Source organism: Echiichthys vipera, assembly GCF_963691815.1.
Source record: "Echiichthys vipera genome assembly, chromosome: 14".
Taxonomy (NCBI): Eukaryota; Metazoa; Chordata; class Actinopteri; order Perciformes; family Trachinidae; genus Echiichthys; species Echiichthys vipera.
The window spans coordinates 14003676-14022860 of record NC_139839.1 but is presented as its reverse complement, the minus strand read 5'-3'; the positions used below and the strand labels follow the sequence as shown (position 1 = coordinate 14022860).

Below are 19185 nucleotides of genomic sequence, written 5' to 3'. Positions count from 1 at the left end.
TGTGGAAGGGGCATTCATAGAAAATAGCAGCCGAATATTGATGTTCTGAATTAAACAGCTTAGAGCGGAGTGGACTTCCTACCCCCCACCCCAACAAAGTTTGTGCCGACAGACAAACAGTATAAACACATACTGTGTTGTCGTTTCCCCAGTAGTAGGTTGATGGTGTGATGACACACACCCGCACATATCTACACATACACTCACAAGCTGAAAACAATACCATCATCTCTGTCACAGCTTGCAAATATTGATTATAATTGCTTTCACTGTGAGCTACAGTAATAAATACCTTGCCGCATGAGAGCTCCAACGCCAAACCAGAAACTGTTCAATAAAGTGAAATTGTTCTGTATTAGTGTCGAGGATGGGTTGCACGGATGTGGGTTGTACCACTCGTATGGAGTAAACCTGCAAGACAATAAAAGAATAGAGGGAAAAAGAGATGAAAGGAAATTAATTCATTAATTCATTAATTCATTCATCTTCAACCGCTTATCCCTGTTGGGGTCGTGGGGGGGGGGGCTGGAGCCAATCCCAGCTGGCGTGAGGCAGGGTACACCCTGGACAGGACGCCAGTGTATCGCAGGGCACATATGAAAGGAAATTCCAATATCAAAAGCAAAGATGCAAAACCTAAACAAGCAAAACCTCCTCTGTGTACTGTAGCTAATCTATGTGTGTGTGTGTGTGTGTGTGTGTGTGTGTGGGGGGGGGGGGGGGGGGCACTGGTCATGTTATGCAAGCTTCCAATAGTGCAATCTACACTGCACATTGATTTGCATTTTTGATTTTTACAAAAAATATATTTGAGGTGAAACCCACTAATACAAGGTTTTACACACTACCTAAGAGGAAGCTGCAGAGCAAGCTTGCAATCACTCCAAGCTACTTAGCACACACAATGTAAGCCAATCTGGCAGCCGACAGGTAGCTGAAGCATATTTTTGGTTATTTTAGAATAGCTATTTAAGATTTGAAATTTCCTGCAGTACAGTCATGTCAATTATTCAAAATTGAATTTGATAGAGGTATGATAGAATGCTCAGTACTGGCACCATCTCACAGTCTTTTGTCCATTGCACTTTCAAATTATTAAAAAAAGAGCTTGTGCTATAAGCTCAGCACCATCTCATTTTCAAAGTATAAAATCCATCCTCTTACCTGGCAATCACAAAGAGCACACAGCTAACTCCTGTGCAGGCTAGCAGCACATACATCCAGATGTCCGGAGACAGGGGATTAAGGAAGGAGAACACCCCTGGATTGGTACCGTTAGGTTTGCGGTACAGGATGCTGATACCTAAGGTCATGAAGGGCTTGGAGAAGTCGATGACCTTCTCTCTAACATATGTGATAGTCAAGGGGGCCACCGCGAGGTCTGCAACCTTAAGAAGATAGAAGAGGATGTAAGATACTACAGGAGCTAAAACGAATACTGCAATATACGGCTTCTTCAGGTATTTGTTTCTATCAAACTATCAATTGTCCATGTATTAATCTTCCAACAGCATATCAACCTTGTTATTGTATTCTTCTCTCCTTGTGAAGAAAATGGTATACTGAATAAATGAATAATACAGAACAAAATAATGCTACAAGAAAATAATATAGGAGAATCACAGGTGCTAGAACATGAGCGCTACAGGCTTCATTAAACCCATCACTGTCAAAAGTCCTGTGAAATAATTTCAGTGCTTTTTATATGTAAGAGAATAGCCAGACCATTGTTTATACAGCACTGTGCCTCCTATTAAAGCTTTTTTTTACAATTTTCTTTTGTAATCTTAAAATGCTCCTAGTAAGCGTATGACACATGAAAATGTAAAAGAAATCCACCAGGTGATGAAACTCATCAATTTTCAGTTCTCATATATTTCTGAAAAAAGTCTGACCGATCGTTTTATTAGGTTTGAATAAAATTATTTGCCAAGCTTCCTGCCTGTAATCCCTCGCTTCATTTTACTTGCTGCATTTCAGTGCCATGGGAACCACTGTATTAAAATCCCTGTATAAACTAGCGAAAATTAGCTCCACCATGATCAACTACAACAGTAAGACGGATCCTGTGGAGACATACCACAACCTCTCTTGTGTGACTGCTGTTTACTCACATGGTCAATCAGCTCCCGCACCATCCCGTTCCACTCTCCTTTATCATTCTGGGCTCCGTACTTCCCATCGGCCACCAGTCTGACCTCATATGTAAAACCCAAGATGTTGGAGAGCTCTTTCAAAAGGTCCAGACAGTAACCCTCGTAACGATCATTCCCGATCAACTCCTTGTCAGACTTTTTATGCATCACATATGGATTTTCCTGTACAGCAGAAGAAAATGTTGTATTTCACCGCTTCCAAGGCATATTCCTTATTCTGATTCAGTTATGTCTAATGCAGATGATCATTGGACAAGTGGCAAAATGTCTAAACAGTAAATCCAGTTGTGTTTGCATTAGTATTTCTGAATATTCTATGACTTCAAAGACTAAGAATGTACTTAGAATATATTTTCTTCTAGGATACATTTTCTCTATATATGGCCATTGTGCATTATTAGACACAATTGTATTTAAACTATCCAGTTCAGCAACATTTTTCCTTCCTTCTATCCTCAGCACCCATGCATCCCCACCATTTTCCTCTACCTGCTGATTGTATTTTCCTCTGTTGTCCCCCTATCAGCGCTCTACACATCCCATAAGCACTCCCCTCCTCCTTCCAATGCTGTCCTCTGTTTAACCTTCATCCTCACCAGTATCGTGGTGACAATAAGAGTCCTGTTTGCCAGAGAGTCTGTCACATTGTTATTCTTGTCTCGGCTGGACTTCTCTGTCAGGTTCATCCCCCTGTACGAATTCCACACAGCAATCTGGAAAGGCAAACAGGGTTTTAGATTTATTGAGCCACATTTTCGGCTTTGACCAGAAAAGGTGTTATGGTAGACTAACTTGAAGTGTTGAGATAAAGCTTTGAATTAAGCTGTATTTGGATCATTAATGATCTCTGACACTGTTGGTGTTAAAGGAATGAAGCTGATTGATTATTCTTATTATCTCTGAGAGCAAATATACAGAACGGGATTTAGTCTCTGAGTCTGAACAGGATGAAAACTCTGGTGATACACTGCATATTAATTATATTTTCTGCTTAGTCAAACAGAAGAATGAAAAAATGAAAAGTGTAGAGTTTCAAAGACCTGGCTCATTTTCAACCTTCTGCTCCATTCACTATCCTACAACATTTCTCTTTGCTCTGATAATTCTGAGCAAAGTGCTGAAAACTGAATGTGAAAATGAAGGAGTAGTTTGCTGCTGAGTGCAGCAATTTATCTGACTCTCAGGTATTGAATGTATCATGCAGCTTGAACAACAAAGCTGTTTTTCGTATGTGAAGCCAACTATTTCTTCAGGATGAATTACTGCTTTGGCATGGACATCTGTTAGCATGTATGTTTCATTCCGTTTGAATCAGAAAAATAGATGTTTATCAAAAATAGTAAACAGCGGTTACTTACAATAACTGTTATGCACAACCTACTTTGTGCATATTCTTACTAGAATACAGAACTGAAACAATACCAGAAGAAGTCAATCGCAAAATCTTCAATTATTAAAAGAATCCAATTAATCTTTAGCTAATCATTTTGTCATGTTTAAAACTAAAATAACAGACATTTCCTGGTCCTAGTTATTTGGATTACTGGTTGTTATATAATGTCCTGTTGCTTTTGTGATAATAAACTAAAACAAGGCATTTGATGACATTACATTAGGCTTTAGGGCAGGGGTGCCCCATTACGGTCTTGAAGGGCCACTGTCCTGCATGTTTTAAGTTTCTCCACGCTCTAACACACCTGATTCTAATAGTTTCCAAACCTGTGACAGGCTTCAGCTGCTTGATAACAAGCACATCATTAGATTCTGGTGTGTCAGAGCAGGGAGAAACCTGAAGCATGCAGGACAGTGGCCTTCAAGGTCCGGAATTGGGCAACCCTGCTTTAGGGAATATCTTTTTCACAATTTTTGTTTTTTCCTGTCATTTCATACCAAAATAATTGCTAAAAAATAATCCAGAGATTATTCAAATATGATGGTGAGGAAGTGGAAATCACACCAGCAGGGACAGTATGAATGAAGAAGAGCAGATAAAGGGTAAAGGCTACTGTCACAGTGGCTGTGAATGAGAGTGTCTGGTTCATCGGACCAGGCGGTATAATCCAGTTAGTTATCAGATTAGAAGAGGCGTCTGGCAGCTGGATTTTGACCCTTTCAAATCCCCTCACGGGTTAAGAGCTGAGCAAAGGTCAAAGGAGCTCATGATATTGATGCAATAAAGTAAAGTGCATTAAATGATCAAGTTCCATTGCTTACAGAACTAAATCTTTCATCCTTTTGCTTTTCAGACTGTGGAGACTTTTTTTTTTATAAATATAGGTATTTTTATTTGGAAACAATGGCATCCACTGCAAAAGAGGATAAGCAATAGTGAACGCATCAGTACCTATTAATAAACGAGTATTACAGAGGGTACGGTCTTCTTTTTCACAATGTATTCTGTAGAAAAGAGCTATGTGGGATTACCTATTTGAAAAGATTATGATTTTCATTCCCAATTACCATGTTATTCTGTTCACCCAGTCACATAGACAGAAAATGTGCTGACTTATAACCTTGCTGAAAATACTCTCTATCTCACTTTCACTCTCACTCTGTGTGGGAGTCCATAAATCTGCCTTATCTCTGGACACCACAGATGAAGAACACAGTGAATGGGGTTGGATTTAATTAATTGTAATGTCCTCAACCTCAAAGATGAATGGGCTGAGTAAGAACTATATTTTGGAAAGTGTTGAGGGTATTTGGCTCTTGGATTTTGCTGTTTCAAATAATCTAGCTCATGTTTTGTGTTACTTTGGGAAATGCCATCCTCAAATGAAAGTTTAAGTAATAGTAGTAACCTGTAGGCTACCAAGCCAATTAAATAAATGATAAAATATAGCCCAGAACAACTGCATGGCAAACAGTCATCATCTTTTAAACCCTCAAGTCAAGGATTTACTGTGAATAGCCTTGCAACTTTATCATGCGTACCAGAGTCGCTCCAAACAACAAAGTGTGCTATAAAAACTGACAGGAATTCTTTTTCATATGCTTCAAGTAAAATGTTATCTATGAATCCTAAAGCTCATCTTCATCCAGAACCAAATCAGACTGGAAAAGCGTTACCACAGAGTGGAAGACATACTAAGCCAGGCCAAGAAAGCTGAGAGGAGGGGGGGGGGGGGGGAGTCAACAACTCTAAGAGAAAATACGTTATTTCCTTGGAGACTTTCACTTTGCCTAGTCCCATCATCCTTTTCAGAATGTATTTAACACTCCAGTGCCCAAGAACTAACGCGACTGCTACGGTCTGATAATTCATTTTTCATGACCATAAAGTCAAGCGTTTATGTGATGTGCTTACCATGTTGTGGTTTTTCCTCTGAGGGGAGGCTTTGAGGGCTAAAAGTACTGAATTGAATTAATAACAGTATAAATCACTGCCTCTGCATCTTGACAGCTGCAGCCTGCCTACGTACCTGTCTGTCTGATGACTGAGACAGACGGAGAGGAAGAACTTTGCCAACTACTGACAGAAAACTATGAGTTTGAGGGGATAAATTAATTCATTCATCAAATTCTTTGTTTCAAGGTGATATGCAGAGGTAGTAAAGAATATTTAATTCACAGTATTTACAGTTTATTTTGTGAGACTAGATTAAGAGTTTAAACACAAAGCTAATAACTTATTCTGACATAGAATGATTTGATTAGAACAAGGTTGATTTGATACACATCATCTTTTACCATTGCATTTAACTTGTGCACTGGCCTCAATCTATTCCTCTTGCAGGAAGTCTTGATGCCCGACTTAAGCTGTCGTCTCCTCTGCTACAGTGTCTGAATCCCTCCTGGCTGCAATTACTACTGCTAGTGTGTATGATTTCCGTGAAAGTATGAAGGCAGTCTAAAAATCACATTATAAGCAGCGGACTGACAAGTATCTGCAAAAGTGAAGTATCAGTAGGAGATTTTCCCTTATTTGTTTTTTATATATATACTCACAGCCACCAGCTGTGAAATGATACTTCTTATGGCTGTATGTCTACTTAAACACAGGGATATAATCTTATAATGTCTTCTTCTACCACTACTGACAACGTTTTGAAAAGTATTAGAGCAATGCTCTTTTCCAAACACAAGCAAAACTAAAATGTCAAATACATGGCATTGATGTACACAAAAGCAGTGAAGAGAAACAGGGCTGACAAGGCAAGAAGCAGGGTGGTGTGTGGCATACAGAGAGACAAAAAGGGGGTGGGGCAAACAACAAAGGCTTGGACCAAACATGGCACTGGCACAAACCTTGATCCACCTTTTGGTTAGGCGACTTCCGCCCTCCACAACACTCTTTTGAAAATGTGAAGAGGGGCAACATGAAGCACAGACAGTGTGAGAAGAAATAATCAGTTGTTGCAGCATTATCAATATTCATGACCGGACAAATATAAACCAAATAATAAATGTGTGGAAATAAAATCTCCAGCATCTCTCTCTCTCTCTCTCTCCCTCTCTCTCTCTCTCTCTCTCTCTCTCTCCCTCTCTCCCTCTCTCTCTCCCTCTCTCCCTCTCTCTCACACACACACACACACACACACACACACACACACACACACACACACACACACACACACACACACACACACACACAAATGCCTTAATGGAATGAATCAGCCAGGGTGCAAGCGGCATGAGAGTGGTGTAATTGGCTGTTTTACGCCCCTGTGCTCACCCTGGATGTGCCGTCCTCTTTGAGGCTGATGATGTCCAAATCAAAGTTTCTCCTCAGGCCATCTGTCTTATTAAGAACAATGTGCCCTGTCAGTCCATCCCACTGTGCCTACAGAGAAGAGACGCAAAGGGAGAAAGAAGTTGGAGAAAGACTCAAATAGCGTCTGAGTGCGGAGCTTTATTGAAGCTGTGGCGCAGACTCCCAGGAGGAGAAGTGAAAGGGATCAAGACACAGAGAGGAAGTCAGTGTTGACAGACAGTTGGAATACATAAGGTGAAGGCTGGAAGACGTCAACAGGTTGTTCTGTGGCACAATCCCAATATGCACGAATGGTAATGTGTGCTAATAACTCATATTAATACTGTCTTTATAATAGGGGATTTAAATAGCATGCAGCATTAGCATTCATCCTGTACATGTAGTAATTATTAGTTTTCCCTGTTCATTACAGTTAGTTATCACATATGTACATTACAAGTCATCTACACCTGTGCATATTGTATTTTTTACAAACTGTAGTGTTTTTACAAAACGTGGCTACACATCTACATGGCAGTTTATTTTAAGCACATGATTTCATATCCTGCAGAAAGTGACTTAATTTAACATTTTCTTTTTTTTCCTCAAATGTTTCATGTACCACATATAACATTTTAATGTTATGCTTTGTTAATTTTGGATGATGTCTTAAGTCTTGCACATATGTCTAAAGACATGCAGGTGTTAGGTTAATTGGTGATTGTACATTGCCAGGAGGTGTGAATGTGAGTGTGAATAGTATCTATATAGCAGCTCTGTGATAGTCTTGTACTCTAATGTCAGATGGAATTGGCTCCACCCACTGCAACCCTGATTGGGATAAGTGGCTACAGATGATGAAAACTGAGAAAAACTGTCTGTTCTGTCTCTCTCTCAACTCTAGACAGCTGGAGGCAAACAGAGTTACTCGTGACAGAATATTTGCAAAGTATTCCTGCTTCATTTTCTTTGGTGAAGAATTATTGCTTGCAGTAAAGACATTATGAAGTTATGAACAAATTAGTAAAAGTAAATAGTAAATAGCAAAAACGCAGTCTGAGAAACACCTTTCTGCAGTAAGTTGCACATTTAAAATACCCTCTTTTATGTGTATTGAAGTTCATTTTGTCCATAGAATCACACTGACTTTTGTGCACTACAATAGCTATAGAGTGGAGAGAAAAACAAGCAGGTTATAGTGCTTGGGATTCAATTTCAGCCATTGAAATGAAAGCTATGTCCTCATATTCTGCACTCTCGTGTCAGAAATGTTTTTTAATTGAGTGCTGTGTGAGACATATTACTGGGTCTTGCAATCAAAAAGGCTCTTATCCAGTGATGAATGGCACAGGAGGACAGATGCTTCAAAGGATGGGCAGTGGCAAACAAAACGAAAAACTGATGAGGAGAGAGACACTGAGATGCAGAGAGAGAGAGAGAGAGGAGGAGGAGGAGGAGGAGGATGGGGGGTGTGAAGAGAAAAATATGAGTAAGGGGATTGAATGAGAATGTTCCCTCTCCATGGCGGGCAATGGTCCTCTGCTAGATTTTAGACTTAAGAGATCAAAACACTCTTGCATCAAAGGCCTCATTTCTGTCTGTAGGCACCAAGTCTGACAGTCGGGCCAAACCACATGCTTTCAACTTATAAGTACATAAATACCGTATATTTTTTATGTTGTGTACTTTCAGAAGCAAAGTATGGCCTGTCAGAAGAGAACTATAAAGTAAAGTATCAGATGAAATGATATAACATCCAGTTTTGGTGAGTTTTTTTTCTTTTTTAAGCATCTTGTGCTCGTGAAGACCTTTCAAAACACATCCTTAAATATGCATAGTGGTCAAGCTGAGACAACTGTCTCTTAAGTCATGCTGCTGATGTAACAATGTTTTTTTAGTTCTGTGATCCGAGGCCTTATCTGACTCCGACCTCTTTGAAGAGGTTCATGAAGCGAGGTCCGAAGCGCCAGGGTTTGTGGCGGTGGCACTGCAGGGAGCTGACGGTCATCTGAGTGGCCCGCTGCGAAGCAACTGCAACCATGAACACTGCATCATACATCAAGGCTGCGTCTGTCTGCAAAGGAGACATTGAGAGGGAGAGGTTTAGGGGTTTTTTTAACACTCAAAAGCTCATGTGCAGTTCACAACAAAAAAATAGTTGTTGGCAGTTGAATTACAGAATTAAAAATTAAGAAGCAGAGAGAGCATGTTTTGAAGATGAAAATGTACTCTAGTGCAATTTGTGCCATTGGAGAAGTAAAAAGGATATCATAGTTATAATGCTGGAACAAACACAAATGGGGGTTACGTCTTTAACATTTTTATCAGGCTGAAATATATACAAAAGTGCGTGATCAGAAGAGCAGGTGTTTGTAATGTTAGTTCTCTGTAATGTAAAATAACAGTACAGGGCTTACAGTCATGATTCCGTCCATTAGGCCACTTTCTTGTTTGGGACCCTGCAGTCTTTCCATGGCCCATTTGTCCATTGTGGAGGATACCCACGGGTCGTCAATGTTCAGCAGTCTGAAGCCTGTCATGTTGACCCCACTATAGCGGTACGGCTCCAAGTCCAAGGCAAATAAATCCTACAAGGGGAGCGAGGAGAGAAAATGTACATTCCCAGTGAAGTGAAGTCAATTGAAGGCCTAATGAACACACAGGCCTAATGAACACACAAATGATGCACTTTGGACACACAATGGCGGGGTAGCCATTGGGAAGACCGTGAGATTTCCCTGCCCTGCACAGTTGTGTCAAAAATCATGGATTTATTCCGAAACAACCAGGCGTCAACTGCTGATGCAGGTGAGTTGACAGGAAAACGGTTAGCTCAAGCTTTGACATTGTTGCGAATTAGCAAATCATTTGAGCTGAATTCTTCTAAGTTCCTGGCTTGGTGTTACCTTGCCTGATGTCTCCCATAAAGCAACTTAATTTGTACAACTCACCAAAGTCGTGAAGAAGAAATGGTAGTACTCGGTCATCATTCCCATTGATGAGAGCTGCAACATAAGAATAAGAAGTAAAGAAACAAAAGAACACGCCAAGTCATGTTGATTATTTTAAATATGATGAGTTTTCCAGCGCTACAGCTACAGTGTCACATGTTCAGTAACAAAGTCATCTGGCCGGTCAATTCTCTTTTGCGGGGTGCCTTTAATATGTTATACATTTATAAGTTATATTTGATTTTATGACATATACAATAGAGGGAACCACGATACATAAAAAAGAACAAACATATTGATTCATTTCACTACACCTTAGAGCTGTTGCTTAATAGTAATAAAAAAAGGTAAATTTAAGTTTTGTAGTTTGAAATTCATGAGGTTTGGCAATATGACATAATGACATAAACAAAGATTTGACATGTAGTTGTATAAAAGTATCAGAACTACAAAAATGGATTGTTTTCACTGTGTAGTCCATCAGGCAGGTTTAACTGATGCACACAAGGATAGCCAGAAATATGTTTGTCAGCATGTGTTAAATAGGGGTGGGTAGCGAGCTTCGCTATATTAGGCACAGACTGAATTGCCATTGTCTTGTCATTCAATACCAAATTTCAATACATAAGGGGCAAATCTCATCAGTGTCAGTGAGCCAATAAGCATGCAGCATGCTTGCAAGATCTAATAATGCTGGTGATTGGCTGTCAAACGATACACATCCCACAGGCATATAGGGAAAATACATTACGCACAGTGATGGGGCTCATGTGTGTCCAAGTAAATGTAAATGAGATGAAAAGTAATGATTTGTAATCTTATAATTTCTTTTTGTTAAAATGTTTTTTATAAAATTTGTATCAAAGTATCATTCAGGAACTGGTATCAAAGTCAGGGTATCGAAATCTAAAAAAATGTTAACGATACCATGTCCTAGTGTTAAATTAGCTAATTAGTAATAAATGCATGTAATGGGAAGCTAGTTGTGAACCATTCAAAAAACTGACTATGACAAGGGAAAAGCTATTTCATACTTTTCATCATCCTATCCTTTATTAACTTTCATATAAATGTAAGCGTAAACAAGGTAATAAAGTGTTGAACAAACTAATATAAAGACACTTTGATCAATCGCTGGACAAACCTGCTTGAGGAGTTCTGCAGCCATGCGATAGGAGCAGTCAAAGAGAATAAAAAATTCCTTGTCTTTCTTTAGTTCCTTAAGCAGCGGTCGAGCATCTTGGTTACCCGGGGTCAGCTGGCGGATCTTGATCTTGAGGTTGAACTTTGCCGGAGCCTTAATTAACTCCTGCATCCGCATCAAACCTACAAAAAAAAGCAAATTAAATGATTAATTTATTCCTGTTCTGCTGCAGGAAGTTCATATCAGAGTCAAAGACACTTTAGCAGGTCACGTTCTTGCTGTGTGAACTTGGATCCGTATCTTTTATCTGAGGGATGTGGTGCATTTTGAACAACTCACAGGCAAACACTACCCTGTGTTGTATAACCTGTGCATGTACACTGCATTCTTCTTGTACATATGTGTGAACAACAGTGTGTAATCAGCGTGTCTGTGACATTTCAGGAAAATAAATTTCTGATAGAAAATAAAGGTAGAAAAACAATCTATAAACTATGACATTTCAACAGCAGCATTTCATATTCTCCGGGTCACGGGCAGGCACTCTATATGGGACCACGCTGGATTTGAAGCTATCCGTGTGGTGGTTTGGCTCGCTGTGTGAAGGCCGAGGCCAGGGGTACTGGCAGCTGTTTGATATGAGAAGGTGACTGAGAATTGCATTTTGAGAGTCATTAGAACCTTGACATATGAATATACTGTCCAGAAAGTCCAGAAAACACAAGCCAGCACTTTTGACCTCCTCTCCCTCTTTTCATTTCAAACATCACACAATATTATAGGGGATATTCGGTGGTGAATAAATAATTAGCATGAGTTATAAGTCACTTATAATTTCAGATATTAAGAAAAATATTTAATCATTTTGACAGCTGGACGATCAACACATTCTCACTCCCAAGTCGTCAAATACGGCAGTTTATCTAGGACCCTTTGCGTCACTTTTTAATGCTCTGGGAATCTATTGGCATCATTTTTCCACATGCAGGGTAGCCCTGTTGAAATAGTTTGTGTTTAAATAATTACATTTGTTAGGTAACATGGGTTTGTGATGTTACACACAGTAGCCTATGTAAATTTAAAAAACTCAACATAATGTTGGCTTTTGGTTTCACACATTTGTGTCTAGATTGTTACCCAAGATTTTTGGTCGAGTAGCTGCTCTGAGAAGCCTGTTGCAACCTCTACTGACGCTGACAGGATGCCTTCTGTGTCAATGTCAGACGCTAAGGGTCACTGACCAAGCTTCCGTTTTTGACGTTGGGAGAGGGAACGGGTCTGATATTGATGATATTGTTATATACTGTAAGACAGGATATTGATGGGTGATTAAGTTGCTGTGGTGTTTTCCTAGTCTTAAAGTGTAAGTCAAGCGAAAATGGACCCCATCAAAAAAGCCATTGAGACAGTTTTTTTGTTGTTGATCAACCATGTATGGAGAAATCCCAGAGAAACGCTTACAGCCCCAAAGGGCTAACACTGTGAACGCATCCAAAACAACATTTTTTAATCACTAATATTGCTCAAAATAGCACCAAACGACTGCATTAGCATGATTAGGGTCCCTACACATAAAACGAACAACCAACAGTGTAGTTAGCGAACCCAGAGTTTATTCATTGTTATTTGTTTAGTCTGTGCCTTACCAGTAGGTCCATGTTGACAGGTAGTCCATATCATTTATTAATTTTCTCCGGACTGACACTTTATGGGACAAATTCATGAGCTGAATTGTTGATTTCACGAAGTATGTTTGTGAATCAGTTTTGAAAGTTAAAAATGGCCGTCTAACTGATAAATAAAATGAGCCCTACCCGTGCTGTCCTCATAGACCACCGTCAGCTTCCGCCATTTGAAGAAAGTGACCACATCCAGGATGGCCCTTGCGATGGCGGTGTACTCAGGAAACAGGTTGATGAAGAAGGTGTCTTTGTTGTCCACTGATGGGTGTTTCCAGCGGGTCTGAATGTGAGGTACCTCCAGTGCGTTGCAGATTGACTGAACAGCACTGACCGAGGAGCTGTGAGAAGGGCCGAACACGGCGACCACCCCGAGAGCTAGCTGGTCACACACTGGTAAAATACAACACACACTGTTAGCCTGGGTTACTGTAAGCTAAATGGCAATTATGAAGTCAATAGTTGCCCTCAATTGGTGCAGGTTTCATATTTTATTGGAATAAGACACTCAATAAGTACACATTGCTGTTTAAATGGTGCTATTGATCCCATATCTAGTAATTAAGCCAGGTTATGCTAATCTTATTGATTCAACAAACTTACAAAGGGCATGCAGAGACATTAAAATGGCATCAATTAATTTGTCCCACTTTGGATAAGAATGGAAAATAAACTAAAGTCTCCCTTTTAAAATAGTGACTCTTTACACTTTCAGAGCATTTGCTATCCACAAAATAAACATGGATGATTTAGATGATTATGTTGTCATCACATATGTGAACAGTTATAACAGGTAAGCTCTAAAACTGGGAATAGCTAAGTCTTTTAATCATTCCCTACCTCTCCTGGAAGCCTCGAAGCCATCAAAGAGGTTGATCCTCTGAATGTCGTAGGTGAGAGTAGTGTTGGGCATTAGGGTCTTGTTGCGGTTTATGTTATTTACAGCAAACTTGAACGCCAGCTCGTCCATACTCACTAACTCACTCTCCCGGGTCTCAAAAATCCCACCTGCATATGGAGATGGAGGACAAAGACAAAGACACCGTCACTGCAACAGTCTCTGGGATAACAGAGATTAAACTGATGGATGCTGTGCTCCCCTGTGGGTTCAGAAATCCTGCCATCATAAATGAAAGCCTTTCAAAACCCAACACACAAACATCACAAAGCTAGACAGTGCTTCCAAAGCATCTAAGAGTATCATTGGCTGCAGTAATCTTCACCCAGTGTAGACTATGTTGTAGTTGAAGTTTAGACAACAAGTTGGTTGGTTTTTGGTGAGGTTGTGAAAACAAAACTATTTATATATAAAAAAGGGAAAACAAACAAACATAAAAAATAAGTAATCTCATTAAACTTTTCTGAAGAACCTAAGGAAAGCCATTATTCAAGAAAAGAAAAGTTATGCTAAGTCCACAGTAGGGCTTCTTCTCCTTTGTTTTATGGCTGGTTGCAACCTTAAGGTGCATACCGCCACCTAATGTACAGGAGTTTGTAGCAAGAGATATTATCCCTAGATTACCATACCATGAGGTAACTAAGTAATAATTTATGAATAGTAATTAAAGAAAATCAAACAAACAAAAAATAACCAAAGGAGAACAAAACAATATTCTAGGATATATTCCTATCTCCGTCAAATATTCGACAACCATTTTCTGTCTTGTTCTCTGTGTGTCTAACCTTATCCCTGTTTACGACAGGGCCTGAGCATATGTTCTGCATTATCTGTGACTTCACATTCAGAGCATTCATCTGATATACTTTTCCCTAGTAAAAACAACATTTTATTTAATCCTCTGTGGTCGAATCAGTTAACACTGGCCCAATATCAATCTCTGCTGTAAACCCTTAGCTCCGAACCCTCGGGAACTTCACTGATGCCACCTGAAAAGTGCTTGAGTGCAAGAGGCTACAAAGGTGAAGTGAAATATCCCGTAACCTTGACAACGCCAAAATATTTTGTGTACAATTGTGGGTTTGGGACTTTTTATTTTACTTTACTTACAGCCAAGAAATATTTGAACATCTTGGTCTCTTTACAAAGTGGAGGAGTCAAAATAATAATTTTTTGTCACAACAGCAGCATAAAGCAAAGTAAAAATAAATGGTAGATACTGATGCTTGGATTCTTCTGATTTTATCCGTTTTTATGTACCATCGTAAAGCTTATTTCTGTGTAAAGTTAACATGCCTGGCTGAACAGCCATGTGCCAGTCTTTCTTGTTTACCATTTTTCTTTAAACTGTCCCCAGTGACCCCATGTTTAACGCACAACGCTATGAAATGTGGGTAATTCCCTCAGGCAACGTCTGCAGAAATGCGGGCTTACGGAAAGTTTTTATACAGGGCTCAAAATGTCTGCTTGAAAGCCTTCAAGCACTTGACATTTGACTGTGGGACAGCCCTCAGCTTAAACAAACTTAAGAGGAACACTCCTCAAAGTCTGTGAGTCCGTGAGTGTGAAAATTGGAATTCAACCAATGTCTCCTCTCTTCTGTTTCTTGTAGACACACCTTTTGCATTAATACTTTTCTGCACGCTGTGATATTTTCTTCCACTGTTATCTCTGTGCCATTTGAGCTATCATTTCTTCATTATTTTTTAATGAGAAGAGTTTCTCCTTTACCAAAAAGGAATATGACTTTATTCACCCCGGTTGCTTTTTTGGCTATTTTGTCTACTTCTTCGGTTCCTTTAATGCCTACATGAGCAGGTACCAAGCAGAATTTCACATCTATCTGTAGTCTATTGGCTTGTTTTCACTGCGTGGTACGGTTCATTTTGGGGGGCCAAAACAGCAGCCCATCAAGTGAGGGTACAGCACTGTGTGGTACTGTACTGTACTGTACCGAGCAGACCCACACAACACAGTGGAAACACGCCATATGTACCCAAATTCAACTCCTACTCCTACTTTTGAGATGTTTCTACACCTTGCTTTCAAACAGGAAGCTCCTCCTACAGACAGACCAATGTTCAAAACAGCACACACATGTTTTTTTAGCATACAAGTGCACAATGGATTTTTCACAAAAGCAGCTTGTACTGATGAATTTGCCTTTTTTGTAGTGGCATCTCCAAAACTTTGTATTAGCCGTCATCTTTTAATTGAGTGTTTCCCCTCCATTGACACTTTTCAGACACAACTCAAGACATGCATGTTTACAATGGCCTTTGCTTGCTCTAGTTATTTTAATATTTTTGTATTTTATAACCTTTAATTTTTTTAATTGATCCTACAAGTTTTATTTTTGGTTTTATGTTTTTGTGCTCATATTGTGATATTGCCTCAGTTATCCGTTGCTATTTATGGTTGTTTTGTTTTTTTTATCACTATTGTTGTGCGGTTCATGTTGACTTGTACAAAACTTTGGTCAGTTCCGGTTGTTTCAAAACATGCTATATAAACAAACTTGATTTATTTTTATTTGATCAAATATTGTAAATGCAAAATGCAAACTCCATGGCTTCATTGAACCGTTAAAGGGAACTGTGTTCATTTATTCGTTAATATGGGAACAACTTACTAATAAAGCAGCTTTTATAAAGGGTTTATGATGATTGCCTTTATTTATGGTTATATCACAAAATGCTTTATAGATGTGTAAGACGCCATTAATAAGAACACAATTTGCTTTTTTTTTACTTTTACTATATGGGGACCCAAGGCCACACACAAATCGTTGCACAGACCAGCTGTCAGCAGGCTTTGAAGAAACAATGCTGTTCAGACAGACTTCTGAAATTGCCCTAAAACTCCTCATCAACATTCTGTCATCCGGGTGCAGAAGATGTGAAGTGTGGACTCAAAGGCAAGATGAAATGGAAGCAGCGTAATTGCTACCGCAGTGTGAAAGGGCAGGAAATAAAACGGTTTTAAGAGCTTCTTCGAAATGGGCTTTTGGAAGAGTCAAGTCACATCATTCAAGACAGGGACCAAAAAAAGAGAAAACCTTGGATAAGTAATTGTCAGTCTCGTAGTTACATTTCCAAGGTAGTTTCCTCAGCCTGAAACAGCTAGTTTTTGCTCCCTCGCTGATCCTGCTGTTGTTTGCCCAGACTGAATCTAATCATAATCAATTTGGTCTATTGTTCAGTTGTAGTACAATTATTCCTGTTGTTCTATACTAGCAAACTATAACAATGACTTCATCAGCCTATACTTTTATAAAAATACAGTTTTATACACTCTGGAATTAGGATTCAGAAAAGAGTATTTCACTGTATTCATATACTCTAGCTCTGGTTCTAGTCCTGATGTATTGGCTCATAATAATAAAGCTCACAATATCATTTTGGTGTTGAGTAATGCTTGTTCATGTATGGGGTGTTTCCATATCGTTCAAGGATTTTGCTAGGGCCAGACCGAGCACTGAATGAGCAGCCAGCCCAGAGAGGTTAAAAAAGAGCGTGTCTGCATAGATCTGTTACAATTGTGTGAGTGGATCTAAGACTTCTTTAAATCCAAACAATTATAGTACACTGAGATGGATGTAGGGCTGATATCATAATTTATGACACCTGAGTTTTGGTGCTTTGTAGCTACCTCAGAGAAAAGTTTCATAGAGATGTTTTTATGTTTCTATTATAAACTCGTGATTATTTTTTTTTCATATACCCTTTAAAAAGTATAAAACAATTATAATAAGATGGAGATAAGAGGTAACATTAGTCAAATTTATTGCTTAGAAGGTAAGTGCTCTTTATCGAAGGTTTTATTTTGTCATTTTATTTAGAGTGCAACAGTTCACATGACCATGAGTTTAGTTAAGGGCATAACTGGGGCATTATGGGTAAGTACCATAATAACTAACATGCAGAGGAATGACATGCAGCCCAAAATAACCTTATTCTGCACATGGTCCAAGAGGCCTCCATGGTTATTATCTTTCATTTGTTTCAGATTTGTGATTAATGTTTGTTGACGTGCATTAACATGGACAATGTGATACATTTTCAGTCATTTTATTTGATTTCAGGGATGGACAAAAATCCCTACTCTTATTCCTATTTGATTTCATCACATTTCTTTTGTGCTAACGTGTTTGGGCCCGTTTACCAACAGACACCAGCTTCAGAGACTATAAAATAACATAGAATTGTTTATTTGAAACCACGTCCGTATGATGCGTGGCCATTGTTTCATTAGACCAGTGTAGCTTCACCCTACGTTGAGGAACGTAAACTTTACCTAAGGTAACCTTTGGTAGCAATAATTAAATGAAGAATTGGGGGAGGGCATATCAGGACTTTGTGTAACAACTAGTTCAGCCTCAGGAACTTCTTGTGCCATGTCAAGATCAGCAGAAATCGGGGCTCGCATCTGAGACACAATATAAATGACCGGCCTGAATTAATGTCTGGATGTAAGTTGAATTATGTTCAATAGCTAATACATGTCACTCCCTCAAAATGACTAATCTGTATAGCTTTGATTGGTTTGCTATGCATACGCTATGCTTCAGGAATACTAATTTGTTTACAGATATTCACGCCGTACACACATACATACATTACAGGCACTCAAAAGATATCCCAAATAAGTCCTAGGAATGCAAGGACAGCCAATTAGTAATTATAATCAAGAACCATTGAGTCATAAACATAAAAATGTCATTTCATCTGCAATTACTGTGATTACTGGGTACATAGCTATAACTGGAAGAAAGCTATGCCATAAAACTGTGAATATGTGGTACACTACAATAGATGAGAGATTTATTTGCCTGCTGTGGTGGGAGGAAAACATAAAACAGAAAAGCTCAACGATTTTGAGCTTTGTGCCAAACTGTCATGCAGACCTGATCAATCTCTTCAACAACCGGGGAGATAAAGATGTTTGTTTGTGTGTGTGTGTGTGTGTGTGTGTGTGTGTGTGTGTGTGTGTGTGTGTGTGTGTGTGTGTGTGTGTGTGTGTGTGTGTGTGTGTGTGTGTGTGTGTGTGTGTGTGTGTGTGTGTGTATGTGTGTGTGTGTGTGTGTGTGGAGAATATCAGCCCCATCCATCTGTCACTTCACTATTTAATTGCAAATAATTATGTTTCACATTAGTCATGTGTCGTCTACTTTTGCAGAGGAGCTTGAACTCTACTTTGGGTTGTGACTGCTGCACTTATAAAAATGGCATAAAAATGGCACAGCAAACAAGGTGTTTTTTACATGCAAATGAATTAAGAGCACTAAAAGCATTCATTCAACTCCCAAAATAATGAGGAATAATTTGCCTCAAGAGCAGGCATCCATCTGGCTTAAATGGACATTAAAAGTTTTTCAGGGGACCCAGCAGCCTTTTAACATGCATTTGAGCTTTGAAGGTAGATTTGATCTGCATTAAATACTATATAAGCACACTGAAGTTGCACTGAAGATGCTTAGAACACAGGATGGATCATTATGGCCAAATTCAGGATGAGTGTAAATGTAAAAAATCTAATTTGTTTCCATTTACCTCAGCTATGACTAATGTTTGTGCAAGATTTGTGTTATTCAACAATGTTTTGTGGTTTCCATTTTTCAGTAGATGGTTGAAAAGAGATTGTGAAGTTGTCATACACAGAAGA

At 39.1% G+C, this 19185-nt stretch overlaps 1 protein-coding gene across 3 annotated transcripts in view; it reads right to left on the bottom strand.

The window, feature by feature from the left end:
• The window catches only part of grik1a (glutamate receptor, ionotropic, kainate 1a), a gene marked incomplete at both ends in the record, with an annotated part of 38555 nt that overhangs the window by 15093 nt on the left and 4277 nt on the right, over positions 1-19185 (bottom strand). For 2 of the 3 annotated variants that reach the window (XM_083927591.1, XM_083927592.1), the window contains 12 exons: positions 293-411; positions 1165-1388; positions 2115-2318; positions 2753-2869; positions 6405-6449; positions 6832-6939; positions 8780-8923; positions 9267-9437; positions 9801-9854; positions 10945-11126; positions 12759-13016; positions 13464-13631. In XM_083927591.1, the coding sequence (XP_083783717.1) occupies positions 293-411; positions 1165-1388; positions 2115-2318; positions 2753-2869; positions 6405-6449; positions 6832-6939; positions 8780-8923; positions 9267-9437; positions 9801-9854; positions 10945-11126; positions 12759-13016; positions 13464-13631 (1794 nt within the window). The remainder of the gene's footprint in view (positions 1-292; positions 412-1164; positions 1389-2114; positions 2319-2752; positions 2870-6404; positions 6450-6831; positions 6940-8779; positions 8924-9266; positions 9438-9800; positions 9855-10944; positions 11127-12758; positions 13017-13463; positions 13632-19185) is intronic. The other variant, XM_083927593.1, reaches the window with a different exon arrangement.